Source organism: Gossypium hirsutum, chromosome D05, assembly GCF_007990345.1.
Source record: "Gossypium hirsutum isolate 1008001.06 chromosome D05, Gossypium_hirsutum_v2.1, whole genome shotgun sequence".
NCBI classification, from domain to species: domain Eukaryota; kingdom Viridiplantae; phylum Streptophyta; class Magnoliopsida; order Malvales; family Malvaceae; genus Gossypium; species Gossypium hirsutum.
The window spans coordinates 65,731,700-65,747,750 of NC_053441.1; the positions used below are offsets into that span (position 1 = coordinate 65,731,700).

The following is a 16,051-nucleotide window of genomic DNA, read 5'->3' on the forward strand; positions in this document are numbered from 1 at the left end:
ATCCAAGATCCTATAGCCCTTCTTAACAGTGTTGTAGCCCACCAAAATACCAGGTCGAGCTCTTTCAGACAATTTGTCCTTTTTGACAGCAGGTACATGAGCATAACAGATGCATCCAAAGACCTTCAGATGAGCCAGTGATGGCTTGAATCCAAACCAGGCTTCAAATGGAGTCTTCTGATCCAAGGCCTTGGTTGGAAGCCTATTTTGAATGTAGTTTGCAATGTTAACTGCCATTGCCCATAGTGCTTTAGGCAGATTCTTCTGAATCATCAAGCACTTGGCCATATCCATCAAACTCCTATTCTTCCTTTCACTTACACCATTTTGCTAAGGTGTATATGTGTTGGTAAGTTGATGTTTGATGCCTGCCTTATCACAGAAGGCTTGGAACTGAGCTGAGGTGTACTCAGTCCCATTATCAGACCTTATGGACTTCAGCTTGTAACCTGTTTCAGTCTCAGCAGCAGTCTTGAACTTCCAAAACACTGAGGCCGCCTCTGATTTCTGTTTTAGGAAGTAAAGCCAGCAATATCTTGAAAAATCATCAATGAACAGTATGAAGTACCTGTTTCCACTTAATGACTCGGTCCTCATAGGGCCACGCACATCAGTGTGCACCAGTTGGAGTTTTTCAGAGGCTCTCCAGGCTTGATTCGAGGGAAATGGGAGTCTGGCCTGCTTTTCTAGCTGACACACTTCACACACATCATCATGATCCACTGAGTTGATGAAGTTTTCAGCCAAGTCCTCTCTGACCATTCGAGCCATCGATCTGAAGTTGGCATGTCCCAGTCTTTGATGCCAAAGCTTGGATTCATCTGATGTGACTGTGTAGGCAATGTCTGACTCCCTGGTCCAGTCAACTACAAAGCTCTTATTAGCCATAGGAACTGCCATCAGCTTGGATCCACTTGGATCATTGATTTGGCATTGGTTGTCTTTGAACACAACAGAATAACCTTTCTCCAGCAACTGAGCTATGCTGAGCAGGTTTCTGTCAATTTCAGGCACCAAAAGCACATTTGAAATCACTTTGGCACCTGTGGGGGTGCATATCAGCACATCACCCTTGCCTTCAGCTTGAATAAAATGTCTATTTCCTATCTTGACTTTAGTTCTGCAGCTTCTGTCTAAAGACTTGAAGATTGCAGCATCAGGTGTCATGTGGTTGGTGCATCCACTGTCTAGAAGCCAACCAGATGAGAACCTTTCTTGAGCAGCTGAGCATAACACAGCAAAGACTTGCTCCTCTTGGTCACTGTCCTCCTTAGCTACTCGAGCCTCAGCTTTCTTCTGTTGAAACTGACTCTGCCTTGATTTGGCCTTGCTCTTGCAGACTCTCTCAACATGACCCTTCTTTTTACAATGCTGACATACAGCATCTGGATTGAACCAGCATTTTTCTTTTGGATGACCAGCCCTTCTGCAGTGCTTGCAAGTCTGACCCTCTTTTCTTGCAACATCAGTCCTTGGCTTGTCTCTCCAGGCCTTCTTGCCTTTGTAGGCAGTGTTTGTTCTTGCCTGAAAGGCACCTTCTTGATGCTCCTCCAGTCTGCTTGCTCTTCTTTGCTCTTGAGCATATAAAGCATTGATCAACTCTGTCAGGGAGATGGTGTACAGGTCCCTTGAGTCCTCGAGAGATGAGATTTTTGCCTCATACCTCTCGGGCAGAGTTGCAATAACCTTCTCCACTATCCTAGCTTCCTTGAGCTGCTCTCCAAGAAGCCTTATGCTGTTAACCACAGCCATAATCCTGTCAGAGTACTGCTTGATAGTTTCTTCTTCCTTCATCTTCAAATTCTCGAAATCTCTCCTTAAGTTCAGCAACTGTTGCTGCCTTGTCCTCTCTGTCCCTTGAAACTCCTCTTGCAACTTGTCCCAGGCTTGTCACTGAGTTCTGGATGCAAGACATGGCTTTGTGCCTCTTGGTCCTCTCATCAGCATGCTGCCTGATTTGAGCCACTGTTGGATTGCCTCTAAGTGGCTCTGGTTCAACATCTGAGTTGACTACCTCCCACAGATTGAAAGCTTGTAGGTAGGTCTTTATTTTAACCACCCATATGTGGTAGCCTTCTCCATTGAAGACTTGAGGTGCAGCTGGTGAAAAGCTTGATGAAGCCATGAATTTGTATAACAGATCCCTTAAGAAATAGGCTCTGATACCAATTGTTGGAGCTAAGTGCAACAAATAGCAAGGTTCAACAAAAAGCTTGCCGAGCAAGAATCAAGACTTGCGGCAGAAACAAAGAAGAAAAATGAAATAAATTTTAAGCAAAGCTAAAATAGAGAGTATATGGATGAAATCTTGATTGAATTCATTCATATTTTTTTAAAATGGCATAAAGCCTATTTATACAAGCTTACAACTTGACAACTTAGTTGGAATACAACTAAGATTCATCATTACATCCACTTAAAATAAATCACCACCTACTACCACTAACAAACTTAGTTGGAATACAACTAAGTTTCATCATTACATCCACTTAAAATAAATCACCACCTACTACCACTAACAAACTTAGTTGGAATACAACTAAGTTACATCATTACATCCAAATAATAATAATAATAATAATAATAATAAAACATGTGATTGCTACATGCTAACCATTGCTTCAATAAATACACAGACATATTCACCTACCCTTGGTTCTAGCTTTGCATATTACATAACACTCTTCAAATGTCTTATTAAATTCTCACTTTTACGAGTGCTATGAAAATCAAATAAAATTCAATTCAATTTTGAGTTCCATATAACACTTACATGGCTACAAAATGTGTGTGTGTTTAAGTGTCGACAACCACAAACAATCCAAATTTGCAGAGAAACCACCCATTATATATAGGTTTGCCAATGAGATGGCAAGCAGATTGCTAGCTAGAAATTCATGCATCTTTGAATCACCAGTTCAATTAATAAGCTCAAGTAGAGGAAATAGGGACTTTACATCCACCAATTAAAGCAACCTATATGTACCCTTTTACAGTCTGCATTGTTCCATGTTTCAATTCATTACATCATTCCTTCAACTCTGCTATATATTATTACCGTCTCTAGATAACCAAACCTTTTACTGCTAACTTGTAAAAAAATTATGAAAATACAACAGAGATCATTGAGACATTGTTGAAGTTGGCCTGCATGCAGACCAAGAAGTAGACCAAGCTGTCCGAGCCATGCAAGTTGCAGCTGAAGCTTATGCTGCTGTTTTGTTACTTTCAAATAGATATTTTATTACTTAGTTAGATATGAACTAAGTTGTTGATATGCTTGATGTAATTAGGGGCTGGTAGATTGAAAATCAGCTTTACCAATACAAGCAATGTTTATCAAGTTACTAAGCCACTTGGAGGAGTTAGGTATGTGTTTAGGTAACATTTTCTTATTTTTGACCAGCTGATTGCTTGGTATATGTAATGCCATTGTGCCTTCATTCAAATGTAATGAAATCTTTCAGAAAATTCTTCTTCATTTGGTCTTTAATTGAGCATTTCTATTCACAAAGCTCTTGCTGTTTCTGTTTTGTTTGTTGAGCAAGATATCAATGCTTTATGCTTAAGTTTCTGTCAATATTTCTCATTCTGTTTTCTTAATTCCTACAGACATTTTGTTCTCCTTTCTCCTTTACCGAGCAGTAGCAAAGATTATTGAGACAAAATTGAAATCCATGAAAGAAGACATAAACAACACCACCATAAAAAATGTTACACTCAAACAAACCATTACAGATAGTACGAAATGCAATGAAAGACGAAAGGAATTGGTACAATAATAAAGATAGACAGATACCAAAGCAACCCTTCACCATAGGCAAAACGGTCTACAAAATAAGAAATTATGAAAATACAACACTGATTCTTGAACATCATTTGCAGTAATTAGATCCTTCTTTGTCTACTGCCTTTCTTTGACTTTCTTCTTCGCCTCTTCTCATGTTGGTTTTCAACCAAATTCACCAACCATTTTGGCTTTCCAGTTTGGAAAACAACATATCCCATGAACATTCCGAACACTACTTCGCATCCATAACCTATCAACACCACTTTCCAACCAAAAGCAATGTTCGATTTTGAGCCATCTTTTTCAAGCACATTTGGAGGTGCTGGCTCAATGATGTTGCAACCTTTTGAGACCGGAAATCCACATAGTCGCTTATTTCCTTCATATGAATCATTTCCAAATGTGTTGAATTGTTTTCCTTGAGGAATCTGACCATGGAGTTGATTTTCAGAAACATTGAAGGACGAAAGAAATGGCAGATCTTCCAATCTATTTGGAATCGTCCCAGACAACCTGTTTGAAGATAGGTCCAACCATTCAAGACTTGTTAATTTTCCTATTGAGGTGGGGATACCATCATTAAGGTTATTATGAGAAAGGTTGAGCCATTTCAGTAAGTTAAGCTTCCCAATAACCTCTGGAATACCCCATTCAAACTGACTGTTTGATAGATCAATGATCATCCACATGGTGAAAATTTTCACCAATTCCATATCTTGTCCTTTCATAACGATTCCAATGGAATAGGTATAGAAGCCACCACCTTCAGGATCATTCACCCCCATGTACGACACTGTACTACCAATCTTCTCTAGATTTATGATAGCCTTGAAGCTGTTGATGTATCTCACTGGTAGGGGTCCAGAAAAATAATTATTTGAGAGATCAAAAATTTGGATTTTAGAGAAAAAAGGGCTAGGCTTGGAGCTATTGACACATAAGGAACCATGCATATGGTTTGACTTCAATACAAGAACTTGTAGTTGTGGAAGACTTCCCAACCAATGAGGAAATGTATCGTTGATCTTGTTGTTACCAAGATCTAGCACTTCCAGACCATTACAATTAAGGATGGATGGTGTCAAAGGCCCTTCTAACAGATTTCCATTTAAGTTGAAATCACTCAATTGGCATCCCTTTGCAAATGTTGGAGGAATCGTCCCATAGAACTTGTTCTTCTTCAGATTCAAGGATACAAGGCTGTTGCTCAAATTTCCAAAACATTGCGGAATTGTTCCACTCAAGTTATTGTGGGACAAATCAAGAATTCGAAGAGAAGTGAGATTGCAGATTAAAGAAGAGACCTCTCCATTGAAACTATTATTTGAGACCAGGAAAACACTGATCTTCGAAGCTGGAATCGGAAGATTTCCACGGATCAAATTGGAGCTTAAGTCGAGAGCTGCAATATTCTTCCATGGAAAGTGCTCAACTTCTGCGAAAGAGTTATGAGATACATTTAAGTAAGCCAAAAAGCCATTCCCCACCTCTTGCATCCACTGTGGAATCTTTCCTTCAATTCTGTTGCAAGAGAGGTCTAAGCTTTTCAAACTTTTAAGCCCTTTCAAAAATTGGGGGAATTCACTAAGATTGCAAGATGACAAAAATAAGCTTGCAAGATTTACAGTAGAAGTAGTATTAGATGTTAAGGATAGGCTGTTATATGAAAGGTCGAGAAGTTCTAGATTTGGAAGGTTTGAAAACATGCGAAACTCTATGACACCACTAAGATTATTTGAGGATAAAACGAGTTCGGTAAGATTGAGAAGTTGGAATATTGAAGATGGAAGAGGACCTTGGAGTTTATTATTGTTTAGATATAAATATTCTAGTGATTTGGATTGGAATTCTTTGATATGCCCACTGAATTGATTTTGAGAGAGATCCGTATCCATTAAGGAGGGAGCAGTATACAACCATGACGGAAGTGTTCTATTGAGAAAATTGTCATATAATTCTAAATATATTAGATTAGGAAAAGCGGTTACCTCATCTGGAATGGAACCTTCTAAAGAATTGTTATATATTGCCAAGTATTCTAGCTGCGTTAGGTTTAGAATTGACAATGGAATTTGTCCACTCAATTTGTTCCATCCCAATTCTAAATGAGTGAGTTGCAAGAGGTTCCCCAATGATCTTGGAATTTGTCCACTCAATTGGTTCCATCCCAAGTCTAAATAAGTGAGTTGCAAGAGGTTCCCCAATGAACTTGGAATTTCTCCACTCAATTGGTTCTGCGATAAGTCTAAATGAGTGAGTTGCAAGAGGTTCCTTAATGATCTTGGAACCTGTCCTGATAAGTTGGACTGGGAGAGAACTAAAAACTTCAAGGACACAAGATTCCCCATCGAGTCAGGCAATTCTCCAAAAATATTTGCGCCTGAAATTATCAATTGCTCCAAAGATGATAAATTTGTGATTGAGACAGGCAATCCTTGAACGAAAGAATTTCCTGATATATCTAAGTACTTTAGGGCCTGTAGATTATCAACTGAATCAATGAATTCTGTAGAGGAGGACATGGATGACAGATCCAAATGTTCAAGATTGCTGCTCCGATTCAACTTCAAAGGATCAAGATTGAGGTTTTGGTTGCCTCCCAAGTTGAGGAGATTGAGGTTTGGCAAATCAAAAATGTTTTTTGGGAATTTTCCTTGCAAATTACAACCAGCAAGACTGAGAGACCTTAGAGAAGAGGATAGATTCATGAAGACATGAGCATTAACAGAAGACATGTCCATTCCATCCAAAAACAGATGTCTGACCTCGGTTAGGTTGTGAACAAGTCCCTCTAGAGCATGTTTGTCAATTGTTAGTACATTAGCCCAAAAGGAGAGATCAAGTGAAACCAATTTCGACAGGTGGGAGACTTGGGATGGGACTTCTCCTGCAAACAATGTATTGGAAAGGTTGAGGTAGAATAAGCTTGTAAACCGACCGAACTCGGATGGAATTTTGGAATGATTAAAATCATTGTAGGCAAGGTTGAGTTTTTGAAGGTGAGGAAGAAGGAAGAGAGTTGTATTGGAAGGGAAGTTGCCATATAGCCAACTGCAGCTCAAGTCAAGGGCAATAATATGAGCATTTAGGTGGTCACAAGTGACTCCATCCCATGAGCAGCAATCTGTACCCTCCTTCCATGAATTTGTCTTGGGATAAGATTTATGGCCAGCAATCTCATTGCAATACAAAGCAGCATGGTCTGTCTGAGTGATCGAAAATGAATTCTTGAACTGGATTAGAGAAGCAGCTTCGTGGTGAGAGCAGGAGTGAGATCCTGAAGAAGAAGCATAAAGATGGGGAAAGAAGAGGAATAGGCAGAGAAAGAGATAGGAGGCCATGTTATGTTGGTAGAGGAAGATGAAGGATAGGAATGGTATTTATAGGCAACAAATAATACCACAACATTGGTGTTACAGTCTTTTATTTCTTTTACATTGAAAAGCTATGGATATTAGATTTTCAAAAATTTTGTATTTTTCACAATCATCAACGACCACTTAGTCTTCTTTTTATTATATATTTTTCATTCTTAAAATTTAGCAAAATCTTGTATTTCTTTTGAACTTCCTAAACAACTAAAAATATTAAGATTGACTTAGTCTTCTTCCCTATAACACTAAAGAATGTGTGTCTCTATTCACTTGCATGTCAACCAAAGCTAATTAATGTGGAAATTCTTTTCCACACGAAATAACAAAATTGTGCTCTATCCACTACATTTGAGGAAGAAGACTGCTGGAATTTTAATCCACCGATTCCATAAAAACGTGTATATATATTTATAATCTCATAATTCAAATCTAAAATCTCATTTGTTATAAATTCTGATAAATTTATTTGGAAATAACTATTTTTTATTAGTTAATTATTTCTCTTTTAATCAAGTAAAAAATTAAAACTAAAAATACATAATGATTTATTTGGCTTTTTTTAACTTTACAAACAAAAAGTCATTTTAGCTTTTCTTTTTTTCGTCTCTTTTAGCCTTTAAACTTGTATGGTTCTTAAATCACCCAAAAAACATGATGAAAAAGTTCAAGTACTCAATTGAGTGGGAAAGAAAATAAGGGTTTAATTGCTTTTTCTGAAGAAGTTGGAGAGCATTTTTTATGCAATTTAAAAGTTTCAATTGAGTGTAAAAAAAAAGGAAGGATTTAATTGTTTTTTTTTTTGAAAAAATTTGAGGGTATTTTACACCCTTAAGCCAATAAAAAGAACATGTATATTTTCATATTTTAAATAATTTATTTATCATTTAAATAGTAATCTGTGATTTTATAATAGAATATACGTTAAAGGATTCTGAAAAATTAAGGACTGCACGCACACAAATGTTGTGAAGATTGGGTGAAATACTAGCTGTCTGGTTGTCTTTTTATGTGTTTTTGACCTCCAATTAAATATAAAAAATGTTTTTTGTTTTTCTGTTGGTAATGAACAGGAGCCAAATGTTGAAGTGGCTGGAACTTGTCTTGTATTGCTTGCCTGCAGATTTTGGTATGTTTGAAATATATGGAGATGTGCCAAGTGGAACTATTTTGGGGCTTATCTCACTACCTCTATGTCACACAACAGAACACAAAAATAAAATAATCAAAGCAGACCTTTGAATATTGAAATACCAAAAGTTAAAAGAGTACATGCACTAAAACCAAAAATTTCGATATATGAGGGTAGTGGGACATGCATGCTTGTGACCAATTGGGTAGAATTACAGGTCTGAAATGTGGAGAATGTGTGGATGTAATTTTCCCCATTTATTGAAAGATGTATAGAATGATTTTTGTATGATAGATAAAAAAGTTAAATGATCTTGTCTATTAAAATTTTCTTTTATTTTTACCGTTAAAAACTAGTGTAGATGTCAAAATAATCAGACAGTTGCATGTACATGTTACATGTACTTCATGTTGACAGACAAAACCCAATTTTTAACGATAAAAATGGAAGAAATTTGACTAATTTTCTCATTTTTTACCGTTGACTAAGCTACCTAAAAGCCATTAAATAGTTTTGCATGATGCAACTTCTGGACAAATTAGCCTTACTCAGTCTGATCTTGTTGAAGTTGGCCGGCATGCAGACAAGAAGCAGAGAAGCTGCTCGAGCCATGCAGTTGCAGCTGAAGTTCATGCTGCTGTTCATTTTTTGTTACTTTAAGTTAAAGTTTTGTTGCTTAGTTTGATTTGAACTAAGTTGGTAATATGTTTGATGTAATTAGGTGCTGATAGATTGATAAATCAGCTTACCTATGTGTGCAAGTTATGTTTTCATAAGTTTCAAGGCTACTTAGTGGAGTTAGGTTGATGATTAGGTGATGTTTGTCTCATTTTGACCAGCTGAATGAATGGTATATGTAATGGCATTATGCCTCAATTCATTTGTAATGAAAATCCATCAAAATTGTTATTCATTTTCTGGTTTTACTCGAGCAATTTGTCCAAAGAGTCTTGGCTGATTTTCTTGTTTACTCAGCAAGACATCGAGCCTTCTAGCTCAAGCAACTGTCATCTTCACTCATTTTGTTGACTTAGTTACAGCAGATCTATTAAAACTTGCTGAAAGTTGGTATACACGATCATGTCAACAAAGTTAACTTGATATACACATGGATTAATTACTTAATCCACAAGCAATGTTGGACATTTGCATAATGCAGAACTCCACACAAATATGAAAATTGTGCAGTGTTGAGTATATATGTTTACTGGAGAAAAAGGCGATTAGGTGAGGAAGTTGTCTATTCACATCACTTAAACTCATGCTTCCACTTATCACTGTCACCTAAACCTAATCTACAAGCAATGAGGAAAGTTCGAACAATTGTAGAAGAATGTCCAGTAATTCCACACAAATTAACAACAATATGCAGTATCCACTAACTTGTTTGTACCGTCGACTAAAAGCCGCTAAGGATATCAGTTCCTCTAATTAGGTAACATAAAATCTGAGACCAATTAGGTTTAGTCTTTAAATTTTGAGTCCCATGACACCACCATGCTACCAATCAAATGGTTTATGTTGAAGTTTGCAGCGTGGAAAGGAGCTACTTGAATGTATAATTCCAGACGCAAAAAAGAACAATTTGGTGTATTAAGATATAATTGAAGAAGTGGGATAATTATAGACATCCATTCTAATTTTAAAAGAATTTTCACATTTTAAGTTGTTACTGAGAAATTTGTGTAAACTACTTGATCTATCCTGTGAAACTGAGGTACTTATAAGCATATTTGATTATGTTTTGTATTCAAATGATTGAAAGAAAAGGAAGAATGTAATAACAAAATATATAGGTGATGATGGGTATCCAATGATTGGCATAGTGACTTATTTGGTCCTTTTACCTTTACTAAAAAAAATCATTTTAGCCCTCAATTTATTTTTCATCTTTTTTAGCCCTTAAACTTGTGTTTTTTTGTCAAATCATCCAAAATGGATGAAAAAGTTGACATATTAGGTCAACAACTTCATTTCAATCTAAAAATATAAAAATAATTAAATATGTATAAATCTAAGAAATTCTTAAAATTAAAACTCAAATTTTTTTTGCAATTTTTTATTATTTAAAAAATCTTAAAATTTTCAAATTATATTGAAGTATCAAACTATCCCTTTGATATGATTACCCAATTTGGGTCTAAAGTTGAATAAGAAGTTTCAAGTGTTGACTCGATTGGTGTTATTAGCACTTTCAAGGCAAGCTCATGCTACCTACCTAGCTCAATAGGCTTAACTAATACGGGCAGACTGTGGACAATATTTTTCACAAATTTTAGACAACTCGTCTTGAATTTTTATTTAAATATGAAGTTTTTAATGTAAACATATTTTATATTTTCTAAATAGTTAGTTGAGCCAATAGGTCGGCTCGGGATGAAAATGTTGCTAGTCGAAATCTTTTTTACTATTTTGTTGAAGCTGAGAAAGATACCATTACTCAACCCCCTCACTATTTGGTTTATTGGAGGTTACGTTCTTTAAATTCATTTTATTGTAGTTTCTAATGCGGATTTCTTAATAGGTATCCAATATGAATAAGTTAGATAAAATTCACTATGAGCAAGTTAAAGCCAAGGGGGAAGCTAGGGCTTCGGCCTCATTAGTTAAATGTTACAATTTCATTTTTAGCCTCTCCCAAAAATTTATAATTAAATTTAATCCCTTTTAACCCCTTCAAATGGAAACATTATCACTTTTTGCCCTCGTTAGAAAGTAATTATTCAATTTAGGTCATTTCCATTCAAAGTTTTAGGTTTATGTCCATTCAATTTTATTTATCATTTAAATGTTCGAGGGATTTAATTTTATTTTATTTTTTGAAAAAATTTGAGGGGTTTTTACGCCCTTTAAGCCAATAGAATATGCGTTAAGGGATTCTGGAAAGTTAAGGATCTGCACGCACACAGACATGTTGTGAAGATTGGGTGAAATACTAGCTGTCCGGTTGTCTTTTTTTATGTGTTTTTGACCTCCAATTAAATATAAAAAATGTTTTTTGTTTTTCTGTTGGTACTGAACAGGAGCCAAATGTTGAAGTGGCTGGAGCTTGTCTTGTATTGCTTGCCTGCAGATTTTGGTATGTTTGAAAGGTATGGAGATGTGCCAAGTGGAGCTATTTTGGGGCTTATCTCACTACCTCTATGTCACACAACAGAACACAAAAATAAAATAATCAAAGCAGACCTTTGAATATTGAAATACCAAAAGTTAAAAGAGTACATGCACTAAAACCAAAAATTTCGATATATGAGGGTAGTGGGACATGCATGCTTGTGACCAATTGGGTAGAATTACAGGTCTGAAATGTGGAGAATGTGTGGATGTAATTTTCCCCATTTATTGAAAGATGTATAGAATAATTAACAATGCAACATTTTAGATTGCGAATTCCTTCATCACATTTGGAATCCTAACCACAGGGACTTGCAAGCCTATTACGAGTGCTATGATAATCAAATAAAATTCAATTCAATTTTAAGTTCCATATATATAACACTTACATGGCTACAAAATGTGTCCTCAACCACAAACAATCCAAATTTGCACAGAAACCACCCATTACATATAGGTTTGCCAATGAGATGGCAAGCAGACTGGTAGCTAGAAATTCATGCATCTTTGAATCACCAATTCAATTAATAAGCTTAACTACAGGAAATAAGGACTTTACATCCACCAATTAAAGCAACCTATATGTACCCTTTTACATTCTGCATTGTTCCATGTTTCAATTCATTACATCATTCCTTCAACTCTGCTATAAATTATTACCGTCTCCAGATAACCAAACCTTTTACTGCTAACATGTAAAAAAAATATGAAAATACAAGAGAGATCATTGAGACATTGGCTTGCATGCAGACCAAGAAGCAGACCAAGCTGTCCGAGTCATGCAAGTTGCAGCTGAAGCTTATGCTGCTGTTTTGTTACTTTCAAATAGATATTTTGTTACTTAGTTAGATATGAACTATGTTGTTGATATGCTTGATGTAATTAGGTGCTGATAGATTGATAAATCAGCTTTACCAAGTGTACAAGCACTGTTTATCAATTTACTAAGCCACTTAGTGGAGTTTGGTATGTGTTTAGGTAACATTTTCTTATTTTTGACCGGCAGATTGCTTGATATATGTAATGGCATTGTGCCTTCATTCAAATATAACGAAATCTTTCAGAAAATTCTTCTTCGTTTGGTCTTTACTTAAGCATTTTTATTCACAAAGCTCTTGCTGTTTTTGTTTTGTTTGTTGAGCAAGATATCAATGCTTTATGCTTAAGCTTCTGTCAAAATTTCTCATTCTGTTTTCTTAGTTCCTACAGACATTTTGTTCTCCTTTCTCCTTTACTGAGCAGTAGCAAAGATTATTGAGACTAAATTGAAATCCATGAAAGAAGACATAAACAACACAACCATACAAAATGTCACACTCAAACAAACCATTACAGATAGTACGAAATGCAATGAAAGACAGAGGAATTGGTACAATAATAAAGACAGACACATACCAATGCAACCCTTCACCATAGGCAAAACGGTCTACAGAACAAGAAATTATAAAAATACAACACTAATTCTTGAAAATCATTTGCAGTAATTAGATCCTTCTTCGTCTACTGCTGCGATTGCCTTTCTTTGACTTTCTTCTTCGCCTCTTCTCATGATGGTTTTCAACCAAATTCACCAACCATTTTGGCTTTCCAGTTTGGAAAACAACATATCCCACGAACATTCCGAACACTACTCCGCATCCATAACCTATCAACACCACTTTCCAACCAAAAGCAATGTTCGATTTTGAGCCATCTTTTTCAAGCACATTTGGAGGTGCTGGCTCAATGATGTTGCAACCTTTCGAGACCGGAAATCCACATAGTCGCTTATTTCCTTCATATGAATCATTTCCAAATGTGTTGAATTGTTTTCCTTGAGGAATCTGACCATGGAGTTGATTTTCAGAAACATTGAAGGACGAAAGAAATGGCAGATCTGCCAATCTATTTGGAATTGTCCCAGACAACCTGTTTGAAGATAGGTCCAACCATTCAAGATTTGTCAAATTCCCTATTGAAGTGGGGATACCACCATTAAGGTTATTGTGAGAAAGGTTGAGCCCTTTCAGTAAGTTAAGCTTCCCAATAACCTTTGGAATCTCTCCTTCAAACTGATTGTTTGATAGATCAATGATCATCCACATGGTGAAAATTTTCACCAATTCGATATATTGTCCTTTCATAAGAATTCCAATAGAATAGGCATAGAAGCCGCTAGTATAATCTCCCACACCCATGTATGGCCTTGCACTACTTTTTTTCTTGAGATTTATGATAGCCTTGAAGCTGTTGATGTATCTCACTGGTAGGGGTCCAGAAAAATAGTTACTTGAGAGGTCAAAAATTTGGATTTTAGAGAAGAAAGGGCTAGACTTGGGGCTATTGACACGCAAAGAACCATGCATATGATTAGACTTCAATACAAGAACTTGCAAATATGGAAGACTTCCCAACCAATGAGGAAATGTATCATTGATCTTGTTGTTACCAAGATCTAGCACTTCCAGACCTCTACAATTAAGGATGGATGGTGTCAATGGCCCTTCTAACAAATTTCCATTTAAGTTGAAATTACTCAATTGGCATCCCTCTGCAAATGTTGGAGGAATCGTCCCATAAAACTTGTTCTTCTTCAGATTCAAGAATTCAAGGCTGTTGCTCAAATTTCCAAAACATTGCGGAATTGTTCCACTCAAGTTATTGTGGGACAAATCAAGAATAAGAAGAGAAGTGACATTGCAGATTAAAGAAGAGACCTCTCCATTGAAACTATTATTTGAGATCAGAAAGACATTGATCGTCGAAGCTGGAATCGGAAGATTTCCACGGATCAAATTGGAGCTTAAGTCAAGAACTTCAATATTCTTCCGTGGAAAGTGCTCAACTTCTGTCAAAGAGTTGTGAGATACGTTTAAGTAAGCCAAAGAGCCTTTCCCCACCTCTTGCATCCACTGTGGAATCTTGCCTTCAATTTTGTTGCAAGAGAGGTCTAAGCGTTTCAAACTTTTAAGCCCTTTCAAAAATTGGGGGAATTCACTAAGATTGCAAGATGACAAACGTAAGTCCATAAGATTAGGCAATATATGGTTAACACAAGAAGTAGTATTAGATGTTAAGGATAGGCTATTATATGAAAGGTCGAGAAGTTTTAGAGTTGGAAGGTTTGAGAACATGCGAAACTCTATGACACCACTAAGATTATTTGAGGATAAAACGAGCCAGGTAAGATTGAGAAGTTGGAATATTGAAGATGGAAGAGGACCTTGGAGCTTATTATTCTCTAACGCTATCACTTCTAGTGATTTGGATTGGAATTCTTTGATATGCCCACTGAATTGATTTTGAGAGAGAGATATTGTCTTTAAGGAGGGTGCAGTATACAACCATGACGGAAGTGTTCCGTTGAGTAAATTGTCAAATAAGTATAAATATATTAGATTAGGAAAAGCGGTTACCTCATCTGGAATGGAACCTTCTAAAGAATTATTATATATTCCCAAGTATTCCAGCTGCGTTAGGTTTAGAATTGAGAATGGAATTTGTCCACTCAATTTGTTCCCGGACAAGTCTAAATAAGTGAGTTGCAAGAGGTTCCCCAATGATCTTAAAATTTGTCCACTCAATTGGTTCCACGACAAGTCTAAATGAGTGAGTTGCAAGAGGTTCCCCAATGATCTTGGAACCGTTCCTGATAAGTTGGAATTGGAGAGATCTAAAAACTTCGAGGACACAAGATTCCCCATCGAGTCAGGCAATCCTCCAAAAACATTTGCTACTGAAATTATCAATTGCTCCAAAGATGATAAATTTGTGATTGAGACAGACAATCCTTGAAAGAAAGAATTTTGTGATAGATCTAAGTACTTTAAGGCCGGTAGATTATCAACTGAATCAATGAATTCTGTAGAGAAGGACATGAAAGACAGATCCAAACGTTCAAGATTGCTGCTCCGATTCAATTTCAAAGCATCAAGATTGAGGTTTTGGTTGCCTCCCAAGTTGAGGAGATTGAGGTTTGGCAAGTCAAAAATGTTTTTTGGGAACTTTCCTTGCAAATCACAATAAGCAAGACTGAGAGACCTTAGAGAAGAGGATAGATTCATGAAGACATGAGCATTAACAGAAGACATGTCCATTCTATCCAAAAACAGATGTCTGACCTCGGTTAGGTTGTGAACAAGTCCCTCCAGAGCATGTTTGTCAATTGTTTGCTCATCATCCCAACAAGAGAGATCAAGTGAAACCAATTTTGACAGGCGGGAGACTACTAAACCCTTACAAATAGTACAACATGCAATGAAATACAGAGGAATTGGTACAATCATAAAGGCAGACACATACCAATGCAACTTTTCACCATAGGAAAAACTTTCTGACAGACTACTAAACAAGAAATTATGAAGACACAGCACAAATGCTTTAACTTCATTTGCACCAACTAGATCCTTCTTCATCCATTGATGCGATTGCTATATTTTGGTTTTCTTCTTAGCCTCTTCTCATGTTGGTCTTCAACCAAATTCACAAACCTTTTCGCCTTACCGGTTTGGAAAACAACACATCCCATGGCCATTCCAAACACTACCCCGCATCCATAACCTATCAACACCACTTTCCAACCAAAAGCGATGTATCGAGTATTGATACCCGGGCGGAAGTATCAATACCAAATCTTTTTTACCATATATTTTTCATTCACAAAAT

At 36.4% G+C, this 16,051-nt stretch overlaps 2 protein-coding genes across 2 annotated transcripts; both read right to left on the reverse strand.

Moving 5' to 3' along the window:
- Positions 1-3,888: 3,888 nt before the first annotated feature.
- On the reverse strand, positions 3,889-7,131 carry LOC107941874 (receptor-like protein 33). Its single transcript, XM_016875497.2, has one exon. It carries the CDS (start codon positions 7,129-7,131, stop codon positions 3,889-3,891), a length of 3,243 nt encoding a protein of 1,080 aa, XP_016730986.2.
- A 5,592-nt stretch (positions 7,132-12,723) lies between these two features.
- On the reverse strand, positions 12,724-16,051 carry LOC107941873 (receptor like protein 22-like). The gene has a single exon (XM_016875496.2). It carries the CDS (start codon positions 15,799-15,801, stop codon positions 12,892-12,894), a length of 2,910 nt encoding a protein of 969 aa, XP_016730985.1. The 5' UTR covers positions 15,802-16,051; the 3' UTR covers positions 12,724-12,891.

Bases quoted from the DNA above. Each gene is read 5' to 3' on its own strand.
- LOC107941873 (XM_016875496.2), bottom strand. From the start codon at position 15,801: ATGAAGAAGGATCTAGTTGGTGCAAATGAAGTTAAAGCATTTGTGCTG.
- LOC107941874 (XM_016875497.2), bottom strand. From the start codon at position 7,131: ATGGCCTCCTATCTCTTTCTCTGCCTATTCCTCTTCTTTCCCCATCTT.